The 25672-nt window shown below is 60.8% G+C and overlaps 8 protein-coding genes across 8 annotated transcripts; 3 read left to right on the forward strand and 5 right to left on the reverse strand.

The window, feature by feature from the left end:
• Window positions 1-132: 132 nt before the first annotated feature.
• Window positions 133-394, reverse strand: GGTG_10916 (hypothetical protein; the record flags this gene model as incomplete). The annotated part of the gene is made up of 1 exon (XM_009228795.1): window positions 133-394. The coding sequence occupies exon 1, from the start codon at window positions 388-390 to the stop codon at window positions 133-135; it is 258 nt and encodes an 85-aa protein (XP_009227059.1). The 5' UTR covers window positions 391-394.
• Window positions 395-547: 153 nt separating this feature from the next.
• On the reverse strand, window positions 548-2479 carry GGTG_10917 (hypothetical protein; the record flags this gene model as incomplete). Its single annotated transcript, XM_009228796.1, has 3 exons — window positions 548-637; window positions 717-2191; window positions 2272-2479. The coding sequence occupies 3 exons, from the start codon at window positions 2477-2479 to the stop codon at window positions 548-550; spliced, it is 1773 nt and encodes a 590-aa protein (XP_009227060.1).
• A 1366-nt stretch (window positions 2480-3845) lies between these two features.
• GGTG_10918 (hypothetical protein) lies at window positions 3846-5708 on the forward strand. The gene is made up of 4 exons (XM_009228797.1): window positions 3846-4847; window positions 4922-4947; window positions 5013-5101; window positions 5178-5708. Exons 1-4 carry the CDS (start codon window positions 4044-4046, stop codon window positions 5648-5650), a joined length of 1392 nt encoding a protein of 463 aa, XP_009227061.1. The 5' UTR covers window positions 3846-4043; the 3' UTR covers window positions 5651-5708.
• Window positions 5698-7273, reverse strand: GGTG_10919 (hypothetical protein). The gene is made up of 2 exons (XM_009228798.1): window positions 6858-7273; window positions 5698-6760 (listed from the first exon to the last, which is right to left on the reverse strand). The coding sequence occupies exons 1-2, from the start codon at window positions 7176-7178 to the stop codon at window positions 5885-5887; spliced, it is 1197 nt and encodes a 398-aa protein (XP_009227062.1). The 5' UTR covers window positions 7179-7273; the 3' UTR covers window positions 5698-5884.
• A 610-nt stretch (window positions 7274-7883) lies between these two features.
• GGTG_10920 (deoxyhypusine synthase) lies at window positions 7884-10737 on the reverse strand. Its single transcript, XM_009228799.1, has 3 exons — window positions 10310-10737; window positions 9377-10162; window positions 7884-9299 (listed from the first exon to the last, which is right to left on the reverse strand). The coding sequence occupies exons 1-3, from the start codon at window positions 10520-10522 to the stop codon at window positions 9216-9218; spliced, it is 1083 nt and encodes a 360-aa protein (XP_009227063.1). The 5' UTR covers window positions 10523-10737; the 3' UTR covers window positions 7884-9215.
• Window positions 10738-11039: 302 nt separating this feature from the next.
• Window positions 11040-11696, forward strand: GGTG_10921 (hypothetical protein; the record flags this gene model as incomplete). Its single annotated transcript, XM_009228800.1, has 2 exons — window positions 11040-11308; window positions 11369-11696. 2 exons carry the CDS (start codon window positions 11040-11042, stop codon window positions 11694-11696), a joined length of 597 nt encoding a protein of 198 aa, XP_009227064.1.
• Window positions 11697-12135: 439 nt separating this feature from the next.
• GGTG_10922 (hypothetical protein) lies at window positions 12136-20795 on the forward strand (the record flags this gene model as incomplete). The annotated part of the gene is made up of 2 exons (XM_009228801.1): window positions 12136-16866; window positions 16945-20795. 2 exons carry the CDS (start codon window positions 12136-12138, stop codon window positions 20404-20406), a joined length of 8193 nt encoding a protein of 2730 aa, XP_009227065.1. The 3' UTR covers window positions 20407-20795.
• GGTG_10923 (serine/threonine protein kinase) lies at window positions 20657-25397 on the reverse strand. Its single transcript, XM_009228802.1, has 3 exons — window positions 24927-25397; window positions 22748-24851; window positions 20657-22640 (listed from the first exon to the last, which is right to left on the reverse strand). The coding sequence occupies exons 2-3, from the start codon at window positions 23354-23356 to the stop codon at window positions 21687-21689; spliced, it is 1563 nt and encodes a 520-aa protein (XP_009227066.1). The 5' UTR covers window positions 23357-24851; window positions 24927-25397; the 3' UTR covers window positions 20657-21686.
• Window positions 25398-25672: the final 275 nt, after the last annotated feature.

Genomic DNA, 25672 nt, shown 5'->3' on the forward strand with positions numbered 1-25672 from the left:
CCCCGTCGGCGAGCCGCTCCCCGGCGAGGGCAGGTCGCTCCCGCGCGAGCCCGAGCTGGGTGGCACCGAGGTGCGCGAGCTCGAGGCCTGCGAGAAGCCGCGGGAGCTGGCCGGCCATGATGATGAGGAGGATCATGGGGATGTCGGCGGCGCTGGGTCGCGCGGCTTGCCGGAGGGCGCCAAGGCGGAAAAGGCGGGGGTCGGGGTCGGGGCCGGCGGGGGCCCGGTCTTTGAGTTGGAGGGGAGTCGGCCGGGGTGAGCGACCTGGGGCACAGCAAAAGTTATGGCAAACCCCATCTGAATTATTATTATTTGGTGGGTTTCCACAGCCTGGCGCTCGCAGTTTGTCGCCTCGTTTGGCATAAAAGGGGATGGCACAGCGTTCAGCATGCTTTTTCGCAAGATTACCCCTGTGACATCGCCATCTTACATCAAAGAGGGCCAACACAACCGGCACGAGACTGTGGAAACGGTGGTTTTTCTAGCAAAGATATGTTTAGAATAGCCGCCCCGTTACATCCAGTAAGCCAAAAACAACATGCCCGCTTCATATGCCGTGAGCCTTGGACCGCGCCCTTTCGCTGAGCCTGACCCTCATCTGAGTCCCATCTACAGGTTTCGCCGTCACCTCCATGCCCTGTCACACCCGCAAAAGGGCAAGTTAGCACGACGGTCAATCGCAAGAGGCGGATGGAAGAAAAAGAAGATAAACGCACGTTAAACAGCTCAGACTTGCTCTCATAGCACCCCTTGGCGTTCAGCACCGGCCTGCCCGCCGAGTCCTTGGCGGCCTCGCCCAGCCCGACCTTTTCAAAGTCGTAGCGCGCGAGTGTGCAGGCCAGGATGACGCGGAACTCAATGTTGGCCAGCTCCTGGCCGATGCAATTGCGGGGCCCACGCTCGAACGGCCGCCACGCCGACGCCGGGATGGCGTTGTTGTTGTTATTGTTGCCCTGCTGCTGCTGCTGCTGCTGCTTCTCGTCAGTAGTCTCATCGTCGGCGTGCGTGTTGGTGTTGCCCAGCCAGCGCTCGGGCACAAAGTCGTCAGCGTCGGCGCCGTACACGTCCCTGTCGCGCTGGATCATGAAGTGGCAGACGTAGACGAGCAGGCCGTCGAGCGGGGGCGTCTGGGTGCCGTCGGGTAGCGTTAGCCGCGTGCCGGGCGCGGGCTGGCGCGCCGTAGACGCGGGCGGGTATAGCCGTAGCGTCTCCTTGACCACGGCCGACATGTACGGCAGCCGCGATATGACCTCCTCGCCGCCGGGCGCCAGCAGCCGCGCCCGCACGGCCGCCGGGTGGGCCGCGCCGCCGCCGGCGGTCCCGAAGACGGAGTCGAGCTCGGCCCGCAGCGACGCCAGCACCGCGGGCCGCCGCGAGACCTCGTACACGCACCACTGCAGCGCCACGCTGGTGGTGTCGTGGCCGGCAAAGGCGAACGTCTTGAGCTGGTCGCAGATCATGCCGACGTAGGCGTCGTCCAGACTCTCGCGCGCCGCCACGCCTTCCAGTCCAAGCGAGAGGACGCTACGGGATGATGTCGCCGACCGCTTGCCCAGCTCGTTGCGCATGGCGTCGAAGCGGGCCCGCACGTGCGCGTGGATGGCGCGGTCGAGCCGGCGCATGGCGAACCAGCGGCGCACCAACAGCGGCACGTTGAGCTTGACGAGCCCCGGGCCGGGCGGGGTCTTGAAGGTGGACAGCAGGTCCTTGAAGTGCCGCAGGATCGGGCTCTGCCGGCTCACGTCGGGCTCCTGGGCCGAGAAGTCGGCGTCGGCTACGACGGCGCCGATGATGTCGAACGTCAGGTTCACAGTCAGCTGGTGCAGCTCAAACATATCGCCCGACCGGGCCTTTTCGTCGAGCAGGTTCAGGAACAGCTCCGTCTTGTCGAGGATGACGGGCAGAAGGGTGAGGAGGTGCTTGGGCGCGAAGCCCGGGTTCAGGTGGCGCCGCAGCGATTTCCAGGCCTCGCCCTCGTGCAGCAGGATCGACTGTTGGCCCACGAGCGCCGTGAGCTCGCGCATGGTCGGGGACTTTAGCGTCGAGTACGGGTTGGTCTTGGTCGAGCGCGTGAGCTGCTCGGCCACGAAACCGCTGCAGATGTTGATCATGGAGTACGAGAAGGGGCGGAAGTCGGTCAGGAAGACGGGCGGGTTGCCCAGATCTTCCCTAATCCGCTGGAACGTGTAGTCTGTGGTTTCATCACGCCCTCGTGAGCACGCGAGCACACGAGCAATGAATGCCTACTTCTCCGTGGCAGCAGCGCCTTACCGATGTGGCATTTCGGGGGGAGCTGTTGACGACGGTCGTTAACCTTTATCGCGTGTCCCCAGGCCAGCGACGACTGCAGCTGGGGCCAGCCCCCGAACTGTTTTGTGCGGCGCCAAATGACATCGTGGTAGGTCCGGTAGGCCCAGTAGGCGAAGAGCAGGACGCCCGAGGCCACGAGGACCTGGGATTTTGTCAATAGACCGTCCATGCTGCTTGTCCTCTGGGTGTGGTTTGCGCGTGTGTGTGTTCCGACCGAGTGGGACGAGCCTAGGGCTCTTGTTTAGCTTGTAGATGCGCCAGCCAAAAGGTCGAGCAAGAAGGGGCAAGCAATCCCATATAAATCCACGAGCACAACCCCTGCGCCGGCGATCTAGCAGACGGGCTAGCACGGAATGGCTTGTCCCAGAACCCACGACGCAGGATGGGACTCTCGCCAGCGCTGGGGGGAGCTGCCAAAACCGGCCTAGCAGGCATGCTCTGACAGGCGGACGACGCCCCAAGTGAGGGGTTCCGTATTGTTGGCTATCGCGGCAGGGAGCCAGCCCACACAAACATTGTTGCTCCAAAGGTGCGCGTGCATGTGCTCTTGTGTGATGAAAGGTCTGGGCACCATAGCAACCCTGCATGACAGGCAAGCACCTGCAACCGGGTGGCGGGTGGGAACATGGCGACCCGAGCCCCAGGTCCGCGCTGGCCCGCGTGTTGGCAGCAAATAGGCGCCCACATGGGGAGAAGATGCATGAAGCCCGGAAGCGTCCCGACCCGAGGAGACGACGGCTAGAGCGTGGCGTTGGTGATTACCAGTCGCCCTGCGCGGGTTGAAACAGTGGCTGGCCCAAGTCGGGGAGAGTGTGATCAAGTCCGACCTCCCAAACCTGATAGGTGAAGGTCCCTGCGCTCATTGATCGCTTGCCACCCATCTGGGATGGCAGCATCGTATGTTTTCGTATCCTTCGTATGCCGCCATATCACTTAGCTAAGGTGGCCCATCAAATGCGTCCCGCTTGCCCCGCCCTGTTTGTTAGCTGACGGCTCACTCCCCGAGTGGCTGGGTCGGGAATTGATTGCTCCGGGATCGTTGTGGATTTTGGATTTTGACCACAGCATGTGACGAGGTGTAGTTCCCCCACTGCTCCTCATTCTTTGGTGTGGTCGGCTTGACATCGGACGAACAGTCAGGAAGTCCAGATTTTGCGATTCCGACATGCAAGGCCAGACCTTGGCTTGCGCCGTCGAGTGCAAGGCAGGCCAGGGACGCAAGTCTTTGGGAATGCAGTAGCACGGTTGTTGAGGCCAGTCCCAAAATCATGTCGAAACCTCCTTTACTCTTCTCGCGCCTTCTTCCATCCGCACGGCTCAGCCCGACGCAGGTATTCGGGCATTGGCATGCAGACGTTCCTGTGCCCCTGTCTCCAGATGCAGACCCCCGCAGGCATCCCAAATCCTAGCCCTGGGCAGTATTTGTGAGCCTATTATCCGGCGGATAGCCAGCAATCAAGTAAACATGGTATACACTTTTATTGGACGTAACCACCACGGCTTCGATTTAGGCAGGACGGTGATGGGGGCGGTTTTTCCCGGAAGACACTTTGGAGAACAATCTTGCAAATCGAGAGGATGTGGCCTCTAACGTAGCATACGAGGATTGCTGGGATGTCAAAAAATATTAGGTGGTTCATCGCGTCTGAATGAGTATCTATCTGGGGAGATATTAGATCGCTTGATCATTTGCAAGCCTCTGACAAAACTCGTACTTCACTCAGAGAATAACCATGTCTTTACGCCGAGTCCTCCGTAGTTCCTTGGCCTATCTCGGGCTTGCCGCCGTCGCGGCGTCTGTCGCCACGGCCGATCCTCAGGAAGTCGTCCTGCTCCACCCCGACTTCTGCCCATGGAACCCTCTAGGCCCGCTCCGCCAGCGAGAAGCGCCGCGCTGCCGGCCGCTGATCGACGACGAGATCACTAGTGACGCGGGCTCCTGGCCGCCCTGGACTCACACGCCCGTATGCTCCCGCGCCGACACTGACTCGGCGGGCGGCGGCGGCAACGGCAACGGCACAAAGTACTGCGCCTTCACCAATGCCGCCTTCCGCCAGTGGCACGGCGTCAGCTTCGTCGCCACCCCGCAGGCCGTCGCCGGCCTGTCGCCCGCCGCGCGCATGGCCGACCCAGCCGCGCACTGGCACCCGGCGCGGCGCTTCGAGCAGACGCAGCAGCAGCAGCACGGCGACGGCGGCCCGCCGTACGCCGTCGTCGCCATCCCGGGCAAGGGCAAGGGAGTCGTGGCGCGCCGCTTCGTGCCGGCCGGCGAGGTCATCATGGTCGACCACCCGGCCGTCATCGCGTCCATGGACTTCCCGCACGCTGTCGGGCCCGAGGACGGCCGCCGCCTGCTCGGCTCCGCCGTCGGCCAGCTGCCGGTGCGGCGGGAGGTCCTGGTGCTGACGAGGGGTGACAGCGGCGGCGGCGGCGAGGGCGGTGCTGGGGACGGGGTAGTGGAGAGGATCATGAGGACGAATACGTTTGGGGTTGAGATCGAGGGCGAGCTGTATATGGGGCTCTATACGAACATCTCGGTTAGTCTCTTCTTACTGAGCTCTTCTGTCCTTTACCACCCGAATCTGCAATACCGACTCACACAACCCTCTAGAGAGTCAACCACGCGTGTAACCCAAAGTAAGCACCAGAAACCCTCATCTACCTCATAATCCCGGGACGGCAGCGACCTAACCCCCAAACAGCGGTTTCACTCGATTCCACCCCACCGACCTGACCATGGACGTCAGTGCTGTGCGAGACATCCAGCCATACGAGGAAATCACAATAAGCTGTATGAGGCATCCAACCTCCTTGGATAACTAGGTACCTTGACTACCCATAGAAGCTGACGTCGAGGGTCATCCCAGACATCCCGCTGGGCCTCAACTCGCAAGCCCGCGCCTGGAGCATCCGCGACTGGGGCTTCGAGTGCGCCTGCGCCCTCTGCTCCTCGCCGCGGGACGACGAGCTGTCCGACTCGTACCGCGCGCGCCTGGCCCAGCTCCGGGGGGAGTTGCAGGAGCGGCAAAAGACCCCCGGCGGAAGCCACGAGGAGCTGGTCGCCCTGGCCGCGGAGCTGCTAGAGATTATCGAGATTGAGGGGCTCCGCCCGCACCTGGGAGAGCACTACGAGGCCCTCTCGGACGCCTTCGCCGTCAGGGCCGAGGCCGACGGCGGCGGCGGCGCCTGGGGCGACGCGGTGCGCTACCGCCGGCTCGCCCTGGACGCGTGGGTGCTGTACGGCGGGGAGGACCATGTGCACGTGCCGAATGTGAGGAGGAGGCTGGGTGAGCTGGAGAGGCTGAAGATCGAGCACGCAGGCGGAGCGAGGAACACCTAAGAGGGGATGAGGAGGTCTGGGAGTCCTGCTGCTGCAAAGTGTCACTCGTTTTCCTTCCTTCTGTCTCTTTGCTGCTCACTATAGTAGGCTTGCCTGGCTGTGATATTGCTCATATTCGCTAGTAAAATATTGGAATGCTGGCAGGGGCCGATATATACTATCCAAGAAAAAATGTGGGAGACGAGCAAGCCAAGTCCGCACACACCCGTCAGGGATGACGCATGTCCCATTTCTCTAGTCCTGGCCATTGGAGCGCGACCTCGCCCCGATAACGGCCTTACCGACGCTGCTGTCGTGCGGCTTACCCAGTTCCTTGGTGATCCAGGCGCCAATGTCGGCGACGGCGTCGAGGTCGACGCCCGTGTCCATGCCCAGCGTCTCGAGGAAGTAGACCATGTCCTCGGTCGCCACATTGCCCGTCGCGCCGGGGCTGTAGGGGCAGCCGCCAAGCCCGCCGACTGCGCTGTCAAAGGTGCGGACGCCGTGCTCGAGCGCCACGGCCGTGTTAACGAGGGCCTGGCCGTACGTGTCGTGGAAGTGCATGGCCAGGTCCTCGTTGCGGACCCCGGCGGCCGCGACGCAGCGCAGCAGTTCCTGTGTGCGCGGCGCCGTGCCCATGCCCGTCGTGTCGCCCAGCGCGATCTCGTCGGCTCCCATCTCGAGCAGGTCCGTGGCCACCGACGCGACCCGGTGCGGGTCCACGTCGTAGCCCTCGAACGGGCACCCGAGCACCACCGATATGTAGGCCCGCACCCGCAGCCCGGCCTCCTTGGCGCCCTGGATCACCTCGCGGAAAGCGTCGAGCGTCGTGGCGATATCGGCGTTTAGGTTGCGCTGCGAGAAGGACTCGGTCGCCGCCGCGAAGACGGCGAGCTCGACCGTCGGCTTGCTTGGGGATGTTGTCCGTGGGGCGTCGGGCGATGGTTTAGGCGACGCTGCTGGTGCTGGAGGCGGCGGTTCGGTTATGAAGGCGCTGGGGTGCTGGCGCAGCACTGCAAAGGCGTTGGAGAGCCCCTTGGTGTTGGGGGTGAGGAACGAGTACGAGATGGGCACGGGCGACGGGATGGGGTGCTTGAGGATGTACTCGAGGACCTCGCTCGAGTTGTTCATCTGCCGTCATTGGGAGGCTAGGAGTCAGATCCGACTTCTTTTCCTTGTCGCATTTGTTTCGCCTTGAAGAGGACAGGACACCTCAGACGCCACCCACCTGAGGAACCCATTTCGGCGCCACAAAGGATCCGGCCTCGATGGTTGTCAGACCGGTCCTGGAGAGCCTCTCGATCAGATCGATCTTGGTGGCGAGCGAGATGGTCGTCTTCTCATTCTGCAGGCCGTCGCGGGGGCCGACCTCGACGATCTTGACGCGGTTGTCCGACTTCGGCGGCGGCGGCGGCGGAGTGGCGTAGGCATCGGGCGACGCCGTCGCAAAGGCCCGGGTCCGAGAAACGGGACAGTTGGCGACACGCCGTATAGCAGCGCCGCCGTGGTGGAGGAGAAAGCGGCGGGTGAGGGGGCCTAGCGGTGCCATTGTCGGTCCCCAGGTGTCGACATCAATCACAGCGACCTAGATTGGGATTGCTTCGGGTCAAAGGACATGAGGCTGTCTCCTTGGAGGGCCAGGGGCAATGACGTTTAGGTCCAAGAGCTGTAGGTGGGTCCGCATACCGTCGGCATTTAGATGAGGGGATTCAAGGTCGCGTGCACAGTCACGTGCTCCCTTTGTAAAGCCCCTGAGCGCCGACTGCTGAGCAGACACCGTAACTTCGTGCCCAGATTCGGAAGATCTTTACCCCCTGAAGAGGAGGATATCGTGCGTTTTCTACGCCCCAGAACAAACTTTTTCGAGGTGGTTCTTCATGCCTTCATTATAACTGACGGTTCGGCTTCTCCCGTCCATTGGCTTGAACTGAATGTCCCAGCCAAGCACAATTATGTTTATTTGGCCGCCATCCAGGCGAAACTTCTCTGTCCCGTGGTTTGCGGCGCCACGAAGCCATGCCACTCATGGAGGTGCCTCTATAAGGCCGAAGCTAGCTAGAAAGGGGGCTCCGATCTTCACTGTTCGTCCTCCCATCTCCGCAAACAAAACGTTCACGATGTGGATAGGGAGAGAAAGTCACATTTATACAGCCATTACTATATATTCTACCAAGGCCTTGGTATGACAACACATCCGCTCAGCTGCCTGTCGCTATTCTGCCCACTTGTGTGCACATTTATCATGAGATACACCCCGGGGCGCAGGCTCCGCCCTAAACACGAACCCTTATGTCAATGTCTACCGGCGGCCCTCGATACAATTTCAGACAACGAAGACGCAAAGGAGATGGGGATATGATAGGTGGATCCTCCGGCGGTGGACATCGGGTCTCTGCCAGGCCCGCCGTGATGGCAACAGCAGGCCCTGTCCATCCGATCGCTCAAACCCCTAACCCCATACCGACGGTTGATAGGCGGCCCAGAACATCTGCCGATAGCATCCAGAGCTTCGAATGCCTACCCGCCATCCATCCTGAAGGCCATTCACCGCCGTCTTCCTCCGGCTCTAGCTCCACCCTTAGCGAGCCTTCGTGCTTGCTATGCTGGGGCTGCCGAGGTGGCAAGCTAGACACAGCACCAAGGATCAGCGGCGCTACACCACGGTCACCTGCGACTGTCCTTGTTGCCAACGCGGAAACTTCCTGCACGGAGCGCATTCCCATGGAGAACTTGACGTTCGTAATGAAGCCTAGCCCTGCCTGACGGGGAAGCAAGTCAAATCGCTAACATTATGAGCATTCCGCTTTTGCTCCTCGACATTTAGGTACAGTTACATGGCTAGTCGGGGCATTTTCACAACACCCGGGTCCGTCCAGCCCCCAACTTCCAACGTCAGGGGTGCCGTCAGTGGGAGCAGAGATGCGATGTCGCTGCCGGCGTTCTGTATCGTATGCGCCTCAGCCGAGTTTGTGAAGAGAACCGAGAACGAGATGCAAATTCGAAAGAGCAGAGACGGCAACGAGGCGATTGGGCGTTTCGAGATGCCCGATGGGCCTTCTCACCTTCGCATTCCTGAGGTCGCAGGGCATCCCGAAGCTCGGCGGGTGGTATCCGAAACGACGCTCGATAGTGATACCGAGACCACAGAGTTATCGACTTCATCCACCCGGGTGTACGATTCGGATGGAACAATCGAGGCGGATGGACCCGACTGGACGATTTGATTCGAAAATGGAGGTCGACGGATAGCCCAGTGGTTGTGGTCCGTCGCGACGGTGGTGCAAGCAGTCGATTCGGAGCCCGCGAGTGTCTAGCCTAGGTGGCGCGAAATGAGGTCGGGACGGTACACGACGGAAATGTTGTTTTGTTCCTATTTTCTTTTGGGTTTGGTTTCTTCATCACAACTCCGACCATGGCAGGCGATTGGGGTTATCTGGCTTGATATCACATCTCATTGGGGTTTTATCCGAACAGGTTTGCGACGGAATACACCGATAAAGCCCTAGTAGATATGTGCCTCGGCAGGCAGGCAATTTTAACGTATTTCCTTGACCTAACCATGCCGTCAGCGCAAGCATCCACGGGGTTATCTTGTCGCCTCTGTTGGCGCCTCCTTCGCGAACGTGTTCGCAACAATAAAGGGGAAGCACGAGGTCGCCTCGAGATACACCTGGTAAAACATCAGCAGGTGTGCGTGTCAGTAAAACACAGCACAGTGGGTGGCTATCCAGACACGCAACGACAAACCTTGACAGCATCAGCCCCGATCTTGATCTTGCCCCACGAGACGGCCTCGTCGGGCCTGGCGCCAGCATCACTCCCGTCAAACTCCTGGGCCGTGTTGATGTAGACGGCCGATTCCGCGCCGTTGCGCATCAGGCAGGCGTTGGCGATGTGGTGCTTGACTATGCCGCCGCCGAGGATGATGATACCCGCGCGCTTGGCCCGGACGGCGATGGTGTTGATGGCGCGGATGTCCTCGACGATGTCGATGCGGAGATGGCGCGGGGACGCCTTGAAGCTGTGGAAGTAGAGCATGTCGCCGAGGCTCCCGTCCGTCAGGGCCGGGCAGAAGACGGGGATGTTGTTCTTCCAGGCCCAGTAGTAGACGGAGCGCTCATCGTTAATCTCCTTGCCGAGGCGGTGGATGACCCTCGACGGCGTCCAGTTGATCTCGGCGTCATCGCCCTTGCCCTTGCTCTCCTCCTGCTCGTCCAACATCTTGTCCAGGATGGGCACCACCCAGTCCTCGAAGGCGCAGTAGTTGGAGTTAGGTACGACGAGGTTGCCGATCCGGTTCAGGCCCTTCTTTCGCAGGTCGGCGCCCGCGGCGCTGAATGACGACATGTAGGTGTCGCCCAGGCATTTGATGAAGTCCTCCTCGATGCCGCCAGCCGTAGTTACAATGCACGACACGTGCTTGTGCTGGACTAGATATCGGAATACGCCGCGCAGACCGGACGAGATGAGATTGGACGTGTAGCCCAGGAAGATGGTGGTTCCATCGCCAGTCTCTGGGTCGCGCCATGCTCTCTATCGACATGGTTGGGGGAGTGGCCACTTGGTCAGCTCAACTCAGCTCAACTCAGCGCAGCTCGATATCGTTATCATTGTAATATCTGCCGCTCGTTTGTGCTCTCGGCACACGGCAAAACCCAAAACTCCTCTCTATCAGCTGACCATTTCGTTTATGATGCGGACGGCCTCGCTCATGGAAGAGGCTTGAAATCCCATGTGTTTCATGCCTTCGAGCAGATCTTCGGCGGTGATGGGTCGGCCCTTGAACTTGTTGAAGTCCAGCTCCTCGACCTTTTGTGAGCCCTCCGGCATCTCGACCGACTGCACCAGGACGGCATCCTTGGCCTGCGTGGGAGGCTGCCCCTCCTGAGACATTATGGGCGACGGAGCAAGGAGCAGATGAGAAGATGATAGAAAAAATCCACACGGGAACACAGGATCTCTCTTCTTATTGAGTGGCAAAAAGCTTTTCGGGTCTCAAGATCTCATGCGGTTCGTTCTAGTGTCTCGATCCATGTGATGGATCCTCGTTTTGTCACAACTGGCAGGGGCTTGACGTCAAAAGGGACCAATCTCCGTTCTGGTGTCGCGACAGAATTTAGTTGCCACAACGGCCAAACGACTGGGGTACCCGGGCGGAAAATTCAGTGGCCAATGGCGTGCCTGGCCCGGCAATCATGATCCTTGGTAGGGACTCCAGGCCGTCGCATCCATCTTGAATCATGGCCTTTTTATTATTATTATTATTATTATTATTTTTTATTTTAACAATTTCTGCCCAGTCGTCACCCCCCCAAGTCAATAGCGAGGTGCTCGTAATGGATTGTCGACGCCCTCGCCAGTTTTGCTTTTTGCAGCCCTCGTGCTTATTTCTGAGTACGCACGTCCGAGCATGCACATCGGCAGCCTGTCAAGGATTTCGAGGATCGAGGACGGGGATCTCAGCAAAATGAAAAACCAGGGCAGCAGAATCGGGCAAAGCTTTTGCTTGGCCCCGACTGTGGCCGAATCGGATGTCGAGTACTGCCCGCCTAGTCGCCTCTGCCTTGACGCATCACAAAAAAAAGCTGGGGCGGCCCAGCCAGCACATCGAGGCGGAAAACCAGGGGTCGTTAGCGAGGCTGGGATTGGGCGGCAGCGCTGGTGGGGCGCTTGGGACAGGTGTTTTCCCGACAAGCGCGGCCTGTGTGGCCATTGAAGCTTGTTCCCAACGCGGCCTAGCGCCCTTCGGCAGGCCCTGTTGGGTGCTAGCGGCATGGGAGACGCCACGCGCACTGAGGCTGGTGCGGGCGCTGATTGGGCATGGTTTGTGCAGTTGTGTGCGTTCGTTCGTGCTTCTCCCAGCCCGGGCCTGTGGGTGTGGGTGCCATCGAACGGATGGATCTCGAACAAGCGGAGGCTCCAAAGCATTTTGATCTTCGACTCGCCATCAAACAGCCACGCCTTCCACACCCTATCGCGGCGACCCAGGCCATCCAGCATCATCGCCGCCGACGTCTCGACCGACACCGCGCTGCTGGCTTTTGGCACCCTGCACCACGATTTTTGATTTTTTTTTTTCTTCTCCACGAGGCTGGCGCGCCTCTTCGGGCAAACGGACATCGCGGACCGTTCGCCATAGCTGGCCAGCCTGCAAACTCTACCAGCCACGACGACTACATATCTATCCGCCAGCATCGGCAACGGACACCTCCATCGCCTATTATCGCTGGCTCTTCCTCATTGACCTGCGGCCGGTCCTGTCGTGGGCTTGTTCGTGCACATTCCCGGCAGATAATCTCTGTTTCCCCCCAAACCCTCGCTGGGGCTAGAAAGCATCTCGCGTCAACGTTCCACATCTTGCGCTGCCATCCCCACGTAACTCAAACCTTGAGATGCGGATGGTGCCTTCCGAAAGCAAGTCCAGTTAGGGCCCGCGCCCTTTCATGTAATGTGCGTATCTGCCCTTCTTCCGGGACCGGTCACTCTCTTGGAGCTCCGTTGAGAAAATGCCCGCGCCATCTTGGGATCCTTTCACAGGGCACCATCATCGCCACGCTGCCGCCCGCGGCGCGCCCAGATGGTCGGACATAGATACTCATGGGCATAACGAATACAGGTCTAGATACAGCCGAGGATACGATGGCGATCGCCGCTCTCGGTCCCCCCACAGGTCGCCTGATCGCTTTCCCAACCGCGCCTTGCAGTATGGCGACGGTGACCGCAGACGCCCCTCGGCAGACACGCGCGTCAACCAATCCGTCTTCCAGACGAACCGGGAGTTCCGTGATCCCCTGACCGGTGGGAGAGAGCCTCCGCGTGGCCCGAAAGCTCTCCTCGACTCCCCTGGCCCTCCGCGCGGCGGCTACTCGGACAACTTCCGTGGCAGGGGACCGCGAGGCCGTGGTGGTGGGAGGGCTTGGAGGGACGACAGCCGTGATCGCGCCCGAGACCGTGATGACTACCGCAACGAACGCAGAGACGCGCCGTTCAGGGACGAAAGAGGCGAGCGGACCGAGAGGAGCAGGGAGCGGGAGCGCGACTGGCGAGACCAGCGCGACAGCTTTCGTGGAAGGCGTCCGTCTCCCCAAGGTAGGGGACGTTCTCCTCCCGGGAGAGATCCTGGGAGAGACCGCGACTTTCGCGACCGAGACCGGGAGCGAGATGGTCCGCTTGGTGTCGATGCCGAGCGTGCAAGGCGCGGCTCGAGGGACGGGCCATTGTCGGCGGGATCTTCAAACTCGGACCAGCCCTTTGGGGCCCAATCCTACCGTGGCGGCGGCTTCAGGGGTGGCCGTGGTCGCGGTCGCGGTGGTGGGGGAGACTGGCAGGACCGTGGACGGAGACCTGGCTTCTTCGACGATCGCGACCGTTACCGCAGTCGCTCTCAGGATGGGCGATGGGGCATCCGCGACGGCCGGGATGACCGTATCGAAAACCCGCGATTTGCGGACGATCCTCGTGCGCCAAGAGACCTGCGCGACGACCGCGATTCTCGTGACCGTGAACTGATTAGACCCAAGACCGACCGTGCCTCCCTTACTCACGAACTGCCAACCTTGACAAAGGAAGTTTCGCCGCCTCCGATCGCCCCTTCTGCCCCGGCGTTTGGTTCGGTTGTCCCCAGCCGAGCAACCCCGGCTGCCCTGGATATACAGACCCCGACCGGAAAGGCGCCACCGACAGGCCCGCGGGCGCTTACAGAGGAACGTCCTATGTCTGCTGGGCATCAAGGCGGGGGAGGCGGGAGCGGAGGGGGCGACCGGTTCCCATCCACTGGAGCATCTAAGGCCTCTAGCCATGACGGTAGTCCTCCGATTCCGACGGGCCCGCGTGCTCAACATCAGAAGCAACAGCAGCAGCAGCAGCAGCAGCAGCAGCAGCAACAGCAGCAGCAGCCACAACAACAGCCACAACAACAACAACAGCAGCAGCAGCAGCAGCAGCAGCAACAACAAAGACCTTCGAGCAAGCAATGGATAAATCCGGCGTTGGCTGGCAAGAAAATCCCCGAGTCGCCCAAGGTCAACAGGTCACAGAGCTTTGCTTCACAACATCCGAGACCTTTCGGTCCTCGTCCGGCATCCTCGGGCTCCGAGAATCATGTCGATTTTGGCAACCGCCCGCGAAGCCGCGACGCGCAATCCGACTCTCACATGTCCAGCGGAGAGGCCCACCTGCGCTCTCTTCACCAAATGATCGAGGATGGGGAGATTGTCCAAGACGACCACGCGCACGGGACGCTGTCCGCGCGGACTTCGGTCGACCGTGAGATGAGACCTCCCTGGTCTGCATCCGACAGCCACATGTCCGGCATGGGATACGAGCGGCCTGCCAGTGTCATGGGAACGTCACCGACCTACCAACGCCCGCCCACGCTGAGCCCAACCCAATCTAGGAGCGGCAAGGACGGACCCCATCCGAGATCAGAACCCACCCCAACTGCCAGCACGCCCAAACGACGAAAACCGACACTGAGATTTGCCCCCGTTAAGGTGTCGGTTCCGCCGCCGCCGCCCCCTCCTCCTCAAGACCAATCCTCTGAGTCTGACGACGAGGACATGAACGACTACTTTCAGAAGGAGATCCAGAAGAATGAGGCTGAACTTAAAAGGCTGGAGAGCGAATCGGCCGACTTGCCGACGAAGAATGTGTTCACTTACGCGTACCTCGTGCAGATGGCTGCTCTTGCCTTTGTCGACGAGACAGAGGGCCTGATGGACATGCTTGGAAAGATACCCGAGGGCGTCAGGATCCCACGAAAGTCGTCCCAGTCGTCTGCGGCCAAGCCGGCCGTCATCCAACAAAAGCCACTGCATGGCCCGAAAGAACCCCCCCACAAGGAGCCTACCAGCGCTGCCGCTGCGAACATTCAATCTGTTAAGAGCGTCGACCGCGATGCCAAAGCCATTTCCAAGGAGCCCAAGGTCATGGACAAGGATATAAAGGGTGCTGGCAAGGAGGCCAAGGCCCCAGAGGTGGATCATAAGGCGCTCACGAAGGAGATGAGGCCTATGGAGAAGGCTGACAAGGTGACTCCTGAAGAGTCTAAGGAGACCAAGGCCGCCGAAAAGGACGCCAAGGCTGTCAAGGAAGCCAATGCGACCGAAAAAGACATCAAGGCGACAGACAAGGACGCCAAAGCCGCAGTCGTTCCAGCATCTCTGGCACCTCCTACTCTCAGGGCGGCCGTAAGCGGACCTCATACCGCTCCTGTCCCCATTCCCGAGGCTGCTGCACCCGTGCCTGCGCCAACAGACGATGTGGTTATGACAGACAAACCCATGGACGATGCACCCTCTGCTAGCGGACCTACTACCGAGATAGCGGCTGCCACCGTACCGGTGGAGCCCCAGCCCAAGGTGGAAGATGTCGAGATGGAGGACGCCCACGTTCCCATTCCAACTGTTGAGCAGGAGGATCCCAGGCCCGAAAGCGCCGATGTCGAGATGCAAGGCACAGCCGAAACTTCGGAGGTAGCCCCTGGGCAGGAGGAAGACGAGGCACCAAAAGCCAACGGCGTGGTTGCCAGTGGTGAAATGCCCGAGCCGACCCTCAACCAGGAAGTGGTGTCGCAAAAGGTCTCTCCAGGAAGGACGGAAGACGATGATGACGCTACTGAGATTGAAGAGCCAGACTGTGCGGCCATGGAGACGGTGCGGCAGTACATGGTCACTCCACCTCTGGACAGCGTCCCGGTATTCGATGTTGCTGCCTGGCACGAGGACAAGGTGTTCCTCAAGTCCATGGAACCCCAAGCGGGAATGGCAACGTTTGTGCTTGACAAGCTCAAGCGGGAGACGAGTGCGCGAGCCGAGGAGTATGCGGCTATTCAGCGCGACTACCGCGAAAAGTACAACCTCTACCTCCGCTTCACGCTCTCGGATGACCCCAGCGCGATCAGGAGTCGTGACAAGTTTGCCGTGTCTACGGGCTTCTCCGAGGCTGTGACGGCACCGCCGCAACCCCCTCAAGAGCCCAAGGCGGAGGGACGGGGCCGCAGGTTCGCCACGGAAAGAGACCTTGAGCGTATCCTGCAGGCTTCCAAAGCCGAGGAGGAGCAGCGGCGCGAGCGCGAGCTACGGGCGGAGAAGGAGATGTGCCGCAGCGAAAAGGAGGCAGTGATCCCAGACATGTACTGGGACGACGAGGATCGCAAAAAGCAGCTGTTCATGGACAGAGCTGGCTATCTCCCCGTGGAGAAGCTGGTGGCAGCCTGGCAAGTGTTGCCGCCCGTATGCAACTTCACGCCCGAGGAGGAGGTGTTCTTCGAGAAGGCATACCTCGAGTGTCCCAAGCAGTGGGGTAAGATTGCGGAGCAGATCCCGAAGCGCACCTTTGGATCATGTATCCAATACTACTATCTCAAGAAGAGGGACCTGCACCTCAAAGAGAAGCTCAAGAAGCAACCTAAGAAGCGCAAGAAGGGGCGCGGCAAGGCCCGGTCGAGCGCTCTGGTCTCGGAGCTTGGCAACGGCGATCACGAGACGGAGGAGAACCACGAGAATGGCGAGAACAACGAACGCCGCCGACCTAGACGCGCCGCGGCGCCGACCTTCAGCTTTGAAGCAGCGGCCACGCCCAACAATGCGGACTCTGATGGCGCAACTCCCAGCGGAACCCCTGGGCGACGGACGGGTGGCAACAAGGGTGACAGCGGGGCCGAAAAGCCCGAGAGTAAGAAGGGGGGCAGGAAGCGGCAGCCTAAGGAGAAGAAGGCCGAGACGCCCAAGATCACTCCCATCATCGCCCCGACGCCGCCCACGGCCAAACCGAACCGGTCGAGATCGAACTCGCGAGTCCAAGGCCCGCCAGGGCCCGAGTGGAACTCGCCACAGACCCCTGGCGGGCCTGGGATGGCGCCCAGCATGGGCCCAGCCCCTCCATCCTCGTTCGAGCCGCAGACTCCGGGCATGCAGCCGCAGCCGCTGGTACCGGCCACGGCTCTGCGCAGCCCAGAGAGGCCGCCCTCGCTGGCCCCGCCCGCCATAATGACCGAGATCATGGCGCCGCCCTCACTGAGGCCAGAGCCACCGCTGTCGGCGCCGCCCCAGGTTGGCGTGACCGCATTCGAGATGGGGCTCACGTCTGGCTCGCCGTCGGAGCGTGGCCGCGCGCAGGGCCAAGCCACAAGCTACTGGAGCGTGTCGGAGGCTAATGACTTCCCGGCGCTGCTGCGGTCGTTTGGCACCGACTGGAATGCTATTGCCCTCCACATGCACACCAAGACATCGGTAATGGTAGGTTGCGGAGCAAGGCCCAAGTCAGTTCCTACCCCTGATCCCATGACTAACCACGAGCACTCTCGGCAACCACAGGTCAAGAACTACTACCAACGGCAGAAGGAGGGCACGAAACCCGAGTGGGAAGGCATTGCTACCGAAGCGGATCTGCGAAAACAGCGCGGTCAGAAGCGGCCTCCCCCGCCGACGCCGACGACCGGGGCCCGCACCAAGAAATGGGAGTCGCCGTCCTCGACGTCACACCGACCGCTCGCTGCGGCAGACACGGCTGACGACACTGTGCAACCCAAGGTGGAGAAGCATGGTCTTACTGTCGGACCACCGGTTGGTCCGCAGCCGCAGCAGCAGCCGCAGCCTGCCTCAGCAACACCCGTCCAGCAGCCTTTTAGACCGTTCCCAGTGCCGCTCGCAATGGCACCCCAGTCGACCACACCGGTGCCCCTCCCACACAGCGTGCCCATCTCTGTCCCTGGTCCGGCGCCCGTCCCTACTGCCGCGATGCAGTCACCTCTCCCCCAAGCACCGCCACAGGGGCATGCCCCGGCCCCTCAGCCAACACCCGTCATGGTTTCGCAGCGAATGCAGATACAACAGCCGCCGCAACCCCCACCGCAGCAACCGCCCCAGCAGCAACAGGGACCACCGCAGGCACCACAGCAGGTTCAGCACCAGCAGCAACCGCAGCAGCCAATCTCACCGGCTGTTCTCTCGCCTGCAATGTCTCCCGCCATCTCCCAGTCCATGTCGCAGTCGATCTCGCAAACGGCTTCGCCAAGGATGCGGACGCCCCGTGTCCCGTTTACTCCCTTCCCCAGCGAGCCGGAGCCGGAGCGGGAGAGGGAGCCCATGCCGGCCCTAGTGCCACAGCCGCAGCCGCAGCCAATCCGCATCACGCAAAAGCCCGCGCCTTCCTCGCAGCACTCCCCCTTGTCCGCAGGCGGTGTTGGTCCCAGCTCCGGCTTGGGGCTTGGAGGTCCGCTTGGGGACATGCATCGGAGCCAGCGGCCTGGGCCCGGCTGGGCAAATCCCGAGGTGGACGAGAAGATTGCGCAGCTTGCTCAGAGGCGTAGCAACCAGCGCAGCGACATGCAGCAGCAACAGCAACAGCAGCAACAGCAGCAACATCAAATGCAGCAGATGCAGCAGCAGTTGGCGCAACAACAACAGCAGCTGCAGCAACACGCAAGGGAAGAGGCAAGACAGATCGCACGTTCGCATTCTGCGGTGGCGCAGGTACAAAGCCCGACTGCGCGACTGAAGCAAGAGCCCGATGTGCCGAGTTCGTACGATGCCTACCAGCCCGTTCTCCCCCATGGCCCTCCACCGCCTCGCGGGGCCCCGCTGCGCAACGAGCCCGGATCGATAGGCAGGCCGTCGGACCCGGCACCACAGACTCGCCCTACCGGCTCTGCGCCTCCTGCGTTTGCGGTGCAGCCCCAACCACCACAGCCGCAGCCTCAGTCCGCGCCGCAGCAACAGCAGCCGCCCCATCCTCCACAGCCTCCATCCCACCGGGGCCCCTTCGGCGAGCCCATGCAGCCCGCGCCTCCGCACGGTGTCGGAATGGGAGAGCGACCTGTTCAGCAGCCGCATGGCATGGCAGCTCCCGTCAAGTTTGAGCCACAGCCGTCCCGGTCTGCGACCCCCCAGCAACCGTCCGCGCCCATGGCGGCTCCTCCCGCAGCGGCGCCACGCCCTGCTCCGGAGCGCAAGACATCAAGCCTCATGGCTCTCCTCAACGACGACCCGCCCCCGCCGCCTCCTCCGGCCGCTGTTCCCCCTCCTAGTCGCCCCGCGGAAGCGCCAGCCCCCAGTTCCAAGTCGTCTTCAGCTGCGGCAACCTCGTCCGCGAGAACTGCGCCCACACCTCCTCCGGCGCCGCTGCGGCAGTCGTCCAAGCCCATATTCTCGCAGTACCTCCGCAACACGCCCACAACATCGACATCGGTCATGCCTTCGCTCAAGCCTTACAACTCTACTCACACGCAGTCCCCACAGCCACAGCACATGAGCGCACCCAGGCAGCCCATAGGCGCCCCTATAGACCCGTCAGCCGAGAGCGACTACTACGGACAACAACGCCCACAGTACCCGCCGCAACAGCAGCATCAATCCCCTGCAGCAAACTCTCCCCAGACTCACCACTACGGACCTCCTCAGCCGAGCCAGCAGCACCCGATGGGCTACCAGAACCAGCCGCCGCCATCATACCCCCCATATGGTGCCCCGATACCTCAGTCCCACTCAGGCTCCCCAACGATGCAGTACGCGCACCAGCCGACTCCTACCAGGCGTGACCAAGGCCCGCCGCAGCCACCGCCTCCTAGAGATGCGGTCTGGCCGCCTGACAACCGACCAATACCGACGTCGCAGCCGCAACAGCAGGGCTGGGCCCCCGGCCATGGGATGCAACAAGTTGCCCCCAAGCCAGGGCAACCACAACCCCAATCTGCCTGGGCCGCTCAGCACGGCGGGCCGCCAAAACCGCCCCCATCGACCAATCCCCAGCAGCCGGCGTGGGCGACGGCAGGACAGCAGCCCCAGCAACAGCAGGCGCCGCCTCCCCATCACATGGCCATGCGTGACGATCGCGCGAGCGCCCCTTATGGTGTCAATGATAGAGATCCGCGTGATTTCAGGGACCCGAGGGACCCTAGGGACATGAGAGACCCAAGGGACCTGAGGGACCCCAGAGACCTTCGAGATCCCCGCGATCCCCGTGATCCTAGAGATATCAGGGACCCTCGTGATCCTGGGGGTTTGAGGGATTTCAGGGATCCGAGGGATCTCAGGGACCCTAGAGATCTTCGGGGAGATCCTAGAGGCGACCCCAGAGGAGACCCTAGGGGAGATCCCAGGGACCCGCGCGATCCGCGGAACAACCCGCCACCGGGCGGCCCGGGAATGGTACAACATCAGCACGCGCCACCGTCACACCAGCAACACCAGTACCAGCACCAGCCACCGCCACCTCAGCACCAGCAGCATCCTCAGCACCAGGTGCAGCAGCACCCGCATCAGCAGCACCAACAGCAGCAGCCGCACCATCACCACCAGCATTCGCATTCGCACTCGCTCAGCGGTCATCAGTATCCGCCGCCGCCGCCTCCACGCGGCGGCGACCCGGGCCCGCCACCGCAACCAGGCGGATACACCCGCTACAGTGCCACGCCGGGCCCTCCCCCGATATCGAGGGAGCAGGTGCCGCCGCCGAGGAGCTACACGCCGGTTGCGTTCGAGGATAGGAGGCACGGGCCGCCACAGCAGTACGGTCACCCGCAGCAACAGCAGCCGCCGCCTCAGCAACAGCAGCGACCCATGGATCCCCTTAGAGACATGCAAATGCGCGACATGGGAGGCCCGCCTGGGCCTGGCGGCATGCATCGTGATCCCAGGGATGCGGCCGCCCAGCAGCACATGCAGCAGCAGCAGCAGCAGCAGCAGCAGCAGCAGCAGCAGCAGCAGCAGCAGCAATCGCTCCTGCAAAGGCAACAGCAGCTGAGGCCTCACGATGACTATAGGCGTGACTACCGATAAGCTAGCATTTCATCCGCATGGGTCTTTTCTGCTTTCCTTTCTTCAGCTCGGCTTTGGCTTCCTTTTTTCTACATCTTGGTCTTGGTACTTTTCGTTTAGTGTATTTTTTGTCCACTTTGGGGTGGAAGCATTGCCTTTCTTGGTGAGTGGCTTATCGGTTTTGTCTTTGTGCGACTCGTTCTGTTCGCCCTGTGGGAATTTGGCATCGCGGGGGTACGTCTTCTTACTGGAGCACATGCATCATCTTTTATTCCCAGTCCATTTTCAGCCTTCGTATTCTTTCGCGTTCGAGTGCTAAAGCGATATAGTTGCGGAGACAAAAGAAACATTGCAAAGATTCACTGCGCGTCCTCTTCGTGATCAAAATATGTTGGTAACTGCAAGAATACACCCGTCATCGTATCTTGTACCGTTCTTCCGTCAACATAAACACGCGCGGCCTGACCGCTTTACAAGGCAGTTGAGACGTTTGTTTTCCTGCTGTTACCTGGGCGTTGTTCGTTGAGGAACCCCCAGCCAGATCCCGGATCGTTGGTTCTTCCCCACCCTTCTAACACAACCGTAGATATGTACCCGCGCCAGACTCCATTCAGGGGGAGGGAGACGTCACGCCTGGTTGCCCTCCCAATCCTTTGCAAACCAGAATCGAGCCTCATTCAGTCGTGGCACGTTGTAGCCGTCAGGCTCAAACTTCTTTCTCCACTGTTCGGCCGGAAATAGCAAAAAAAAAAAAAAAAAAGGGAACACACCCCTTTCCGCGTGGCTACCCCGCAGGCCTCCGCATCTCCCGCCACCGCCGCACCTTGGCTTGCACCTTGTGCATCCTCGGGGTGTAGTGCCCGCGCAGCCACGCCGCGACGACCCCCCTGCTGCGGCCGTGGTCGCTGCCGCGCGAGACGCCGCTCACCGTCCGTATGAGCACGGTCCACGTCGACGCCCTCCTCGGCGCGCCAGCAGCAGCCGGTGCCGCCTCGAAGCTGACCGACGCCGTCGTCGCCCCGCCGGTGTGGTGGTCGGTTCGTCTCCGGCTGACGTTTTTGAGGGACTCGTACGAGCTGGTCCACGTCGTGCTGAAACGGCGCATCGGCGGCAGCTCCATCGTTGACGTCGTCGACCTGGCCCACGTGGCGAGGCGGACGGCGCTGATTCTCCTGCGAGGGTAGAAGACAATGTTACAGTGCGCCCTTTTGGAAGTGGCTCTGTCCCCCCCAGCCCCGGCGGCGAGTGTGTATGCGCCGTCGTTTGGGCGGGGCTTTTCCCTGTGCTGGGTCAGTCTCTGCTCACGGTTGTGCAGTCTTGTGCGCCCCCGCGCTGCCGAAGATGAGCGGCCGCGGCGGCGCGGTGGCGTTGAGAGGGAGCAGGTACGCATCGCCCATGGCCCCCGGAGACGCCTTGCGCGCAATCTCGCCCAGGGCGGTGTGAAGTTGCTTCGCATCCCACCGCTGCTTCACATCCACGACCAAAAGGCCACGCTCGATGAGGTCGATGAGGTCGCGTAGGGCCGTCCCCGCCGCGCCGCGTGGATCGTCCCGCACCGCCTCTATGGCACTCGCCACTTCGGGGTGGACTATGGCAGTCTTGGGCTTGTTCCTGCCACCATCGGCGAGGTAGAAGGCGAACGCAGGGTAGTGACGGGAGTCCTCGAAGGTGGCCAGGGCGTCGATGTCCCAGAGCAGCCAGATTATGTGCTCTAGGATGATACAGCCCATGGACCAGACGTCATACTTCCTAGAGCGCGGGCTATCGCTCTCCGTCCAGACCTCGGGGGCCTCGTAGGCGAGCGTGGTTGCTTTCATCTTTGTCGCTTGCCTGCCGAAGTGGCCGGTGGGGTGCATGTGGCGGCTGGAGATTCCGAGGTCGGCGATGACAAAGTTGTCAAGATGTCGGGAGGGGTCCGTGAAATGGAGGATGTTGTCGGGCTTGAGGTCGCCGTGCCGGAAGTTGATGAAATGGAGGAACTGGAGAGCGTCGGAGAGCTGGAGGAGCTGGTCTATGGACTTGCGGATAAGGGCCTGGTCTCGCACAGCATTCTTGTTCCAGTAGTGCTGCAAAGTACTACCCTCGGCCCAGGGCAGGATAATATAGTACGTATTAGATTTCTCGTAGCTGCTCAGGAATCTGATCAAGTTCGGGTGGTTCGCTTCGCGCGCGGCTCGTAGTGCATCGATTTCCCGCTTGAAGTCTTCCGGGTTGGTGAATCTCTTCACGGCTACCCGTCGTCCAGAGTTCTGCTCCTGTTGAACTAGAGTATCAGCCATACTTCCAATCTTCACGGGACCGATACCTCGACACATTTCTAGACAAGAGACCAGGCGCGCCCGCCCGCCGAGAGGGGCCGTACCTCAGTATCCGCATCACTACCACTGCCAGCGGCATCACCGCCACTATCCTGTAGCGGCTGTGGCGAGTTGTCGACATTACGGAAGCAATCCTTGTGGATGATGCACTCAAAAACTGCCCTTGCAGCCGTCCCCAGCGACTCGGGAGTGCCCAAAAACGGCAACGCGCATGTTAATTCAAGCTGGTGATGCTTGCCACTGTCGTCCAGGATGTGAGGCTGGACCACCCATTGAGAATCCAGAAAGGCCTGGACATTGCGGCGGTTGGCTTTCCAAGGGCTCCCAAACGGCCGGAAGCACTTTCCGCTACCTGAGATCAAGCAATCTTTCTCAAGTCGGAGAGGCAAGTCTGCATCTCGAATTCCGCACCCGAGGATGCTGCGGGCGAGGTCGATTCGGTCGGCATGATGAAGAATTATAAAGATCTTCCGAGCGGATGTTACGATGATCTCCACTAGTTCTTCGGGCACGCCTTCCTTTGTGATGTGTGGCTCCTGGGCGTACTTGTCCACTGCGCTTTGTGGATAATAATCGCCGCCGCCAAGGTCCGAATGGCAAGAGATCTTGCTTTCCTTCAGCACCTCGAATAGGGAGATTGGTGTCGTGGTCATCCTGATGCTTGGGCGGCTCTAGCACAACAACGGCTGCGGGTTGATCTGGAAGGAATGGAGAAGGAGTTCTGGAGTCGGACAAATAGCCCCGCGGGGTTGACTGTGCGGATAAGGACCACTGAATGACAAGAGGTTCCTCGCGGCGGCCCATTTGTCCAAGGAATGGGCCGCAGGCCGCCAACAAGGCGCCCATTACGCCAACAAGGCGCCCGTCACGCCAAGGCAGTATGGCAAGGCTGGCTGTGCTTTGTTGCCTAGTTATGCCGTATCCGTGGTCAGCCATCCCATGGCGTCCTATCTCCCCGCACGAGGGCGGTCAGGCAGCCAACCAGAAAGCAGCTGGCGCGCTACCGGGTGGTGGTGTGGTGTGCATGGGGGTGGCCATCAATGGTCACTGACCGGGCGGGAAAGGGTGTATGTTCACGGTGAGGGTGTGATGATCTCGACGCTCATAGGCCGGATAGATGACAGCTGGAATTCGCCGTGTGAAGGATGTGTGTTAGCCGAGGGCGCAGCGAGCACTTTCCCTCAGTTCAGTGGGTGCTGCTTTGGGCCGGCACTCCGGTACCACCGCGCCTGTCATGTTGGGATACCGCCGTCGCTTATTTTTGGTTACTTCGGTTTTGGCACACGCTTCCAGGTGCGCCCGCTCGCTGTATGGGATGGCATCCTTGGGCGCTCCCGTTCGCTCTTTGGCGTTGTGGCCATCTCACTAGGTAGCCAGCTCCCGGCTGATGTTGCTCTCTCGTGTTGGGAATGGCGAGGCTCATAGTAGCGCTGGGTGGAGCGATTTGCAGTTGCTCGGGTTTCGCAAGACCCCTTCCAACAACAACCGTCGGGCTTTTGAGCCTGAACAGCCATCCGCGTGTTTTAGCGGCTGGGACTAGGGCTAGGTAGGCTGCGCTGTTCTTCTTGTCTTCTCGTCATTCGGAGCTGGAGTCGGTCTTTCCCCAGAAAGGGGCTGCAAGGGGAGTCATCCGTTGATCCGATGTCGTACAAGATAGTTGTGCTAGGTAGGTACAGGTACCACCTGTCCACTTCGGGTAGGCAGGTGGCAGGTGTACCTACCTACCTACCCTAAGTATCACCGACCGAGGTACTCAGGCAGGCACCACCCATTGGATTCCGCGCCACTCACCCGCGTTCCGGACTGCAGAAGCCGGTTTTTGCGACGAGAGAAAAACCGGCCGTCGTCCAAGCCCATCTCATCCCCTTTCTCTCATCCCCTTTCGTGTTTGTCGCTGGCCATCCAATCATACATCCAACACGGCACCCCATCACCGCTGATATGTGCCGCGAGGGTGCTTGGCAACCATAGGGCCCCCTTGGACGGTTTCCCCGCAATGCTCTTCTGTGGATGAAAGAGGCAGGGCACTAGACTGCAAATGCGCCGCACGAGAAGCTGACGAGGTATTTCTCCACGCACCCAGAGGAGCGGCAAAGTCGTGCTTTTGCCAGAGCAGACTGTATGTGTGCTTTGGCTTGCTGGAGATGTCTGGAAAAGATGAGGCATCGCCCAGTCAGCGACAATAACATCGACGGCTGTCAAGCACCAGGAATATGGACGCACCTCCCCCGGTTGCGCCGTGGACGATTTGAGCTGGCTTGCTCGTAACGGATCCGACGTCGCCATGGGAGTAAGATACTAGAGACACCCGTCGGCGGCGATGGGCTTGCGGCACAACACAGGGTCCGCGACTCTTATCAAGATATATGATTATAAAGCCACTGTTGTTCAAGTCGTCCTGCCAAGTTCCATCAGAGAAGAAGGGCCTCCTGCGCCTCTCTGTAGCGCACCTGATTCTGTCTTCCTCGCGGTGCCTACTGTGATGAGAAGTATTCGGGGTGGCCAGTCGCCTAGCATGCTTCGATGGCGGCCAAGTGGTAGTCATCTGCAGCCGAAGACGACGTAAAGGACAACGGCGGACTGCGAACAAGACATATCGAGGAGAGAATCGAGAAAATTCCGCAACGCATGAGAACGCCTTAGACTTGCCACGGCCAGCGCCTTGCATCCATTAAGACGATTACCAAAACCGCATAGTTCCAAAACGAGGCTGCAGGGGGGCCGGTAGCCGATGTCGGGCAACAAATGAGCAAACCCAGTCAGTCCGAGGTGGTCGCATGGTGCGGTGTGTGCATGGGGCTAGCAACCTGCATATCTTCAGCGAATGAGACGGCACCACGTCATCGGCTTACCTGCAATGGCCTGCCGTGCAACCCCAGAGCCCGACCCTATCGGGGTGAAAGCGGGGGAGAAGCTTGAGCTGCCATACCTTTACTCTTAGGCTGACACTTTCTCCGGTCGTCCCAAAC

This window comes from Gaeumannomyces tritici, assembly GCF_000145635.1.
Source record: "Gaeumannomyces tritici R3-111a-1 unplaced genomic scaffold supercont2.6, whole genome shotgun sequence".
Taxonomy (NCBI): Eukaryota; Fungi; Ascomycota; class Sordariomycetes; order Magnaporthales; family Magnaporthaceae; genus Gaeumannomyces; species Gaeumannomyces tritici.

What these genes read in the sequence shown, in the direction of transcription:
- GGTG_10920 (XM_009228799.1), bottom strand. Translation starts at nt 10,522, where the DNA reads ATGTCTCAGGAGGGGCAGCCTCCCACGCAGGCCAAGGATGCCGTCCTG. An exon ending in TCCGCATCATAAACGAAATG is followed by an intron (nt 10,163 to 10,309) that starts GTCAGCTGATAG and finishes CCATGTCGATAG; the next exon opens with AGAGCATGGCGCGACCCAGA. An exon ending in TCGGGGCTGATGCTGTCAAG is followed by an intron (nt 9,300 to 9,376) that starts GTTTGTCGTTGC and finishes ATGTTTTACCAG; the next exon opens with GTGTATCTCGAGGCGACCTC.
- GGTG_10918 (XM_009228797.1), top strand. Translation starts at nt 4,044, where the DNA reads ATGTCTTTACGCCGAGTCCTCCGTAGTTCCTTGGCCTATCTCGGGCTT. An exon ending in GGCTCTATACGAACATCTCG is followed by an intron (nt 4,848 to 4,921) that starts GTTAGTCTCTTC and finishes ACAACCCTCTAG; the next exon opens with AGAGTCAACCACGCGTGTAA. An exon ending in AACCACGCGTGTAACCCAAA is followed by an intron (nt 4,948 to 5,012) that starts GTAAGCACCAGA and finishes ACCCCCAAACAG; the next exon opens with CGGTTTCACTCGATTCCACC.
- GGTG_10923 (XM_009228802.1), bottom strand. Translation starts at nt 23,356, where the DNA reads ATGACCACGACACCAATCTCCCTATTCGAGGTGCTGAAGGAAAGCAAG. An exon ending in GTAGTGATGCGGATACTGAG is followed by an intron (nt 22,641 to 22,747) that starts GTACGGCCCCTC and finishes CTAGTTCAACAG; the next exon opens with GAGCAGAACTCTGGACGACG.
- GGTG_10919 (XM_009228798.1), bottom strand. Translation starts at nt 7,178, where the DNA reads ATGGCACCGCTAGGCCCCCTCACCCGCCGCTTTCTCCTCCACCACGGC. An exon ending in CGCCGAAATGGGTTCCTCAG is followed by an intron (nt 6,761 to 6,857) that starts GTGGGTGGCGTC and finishes CAATGACGGCAG; the next exon opens with ATGAACAACTCGAGCGAGGT.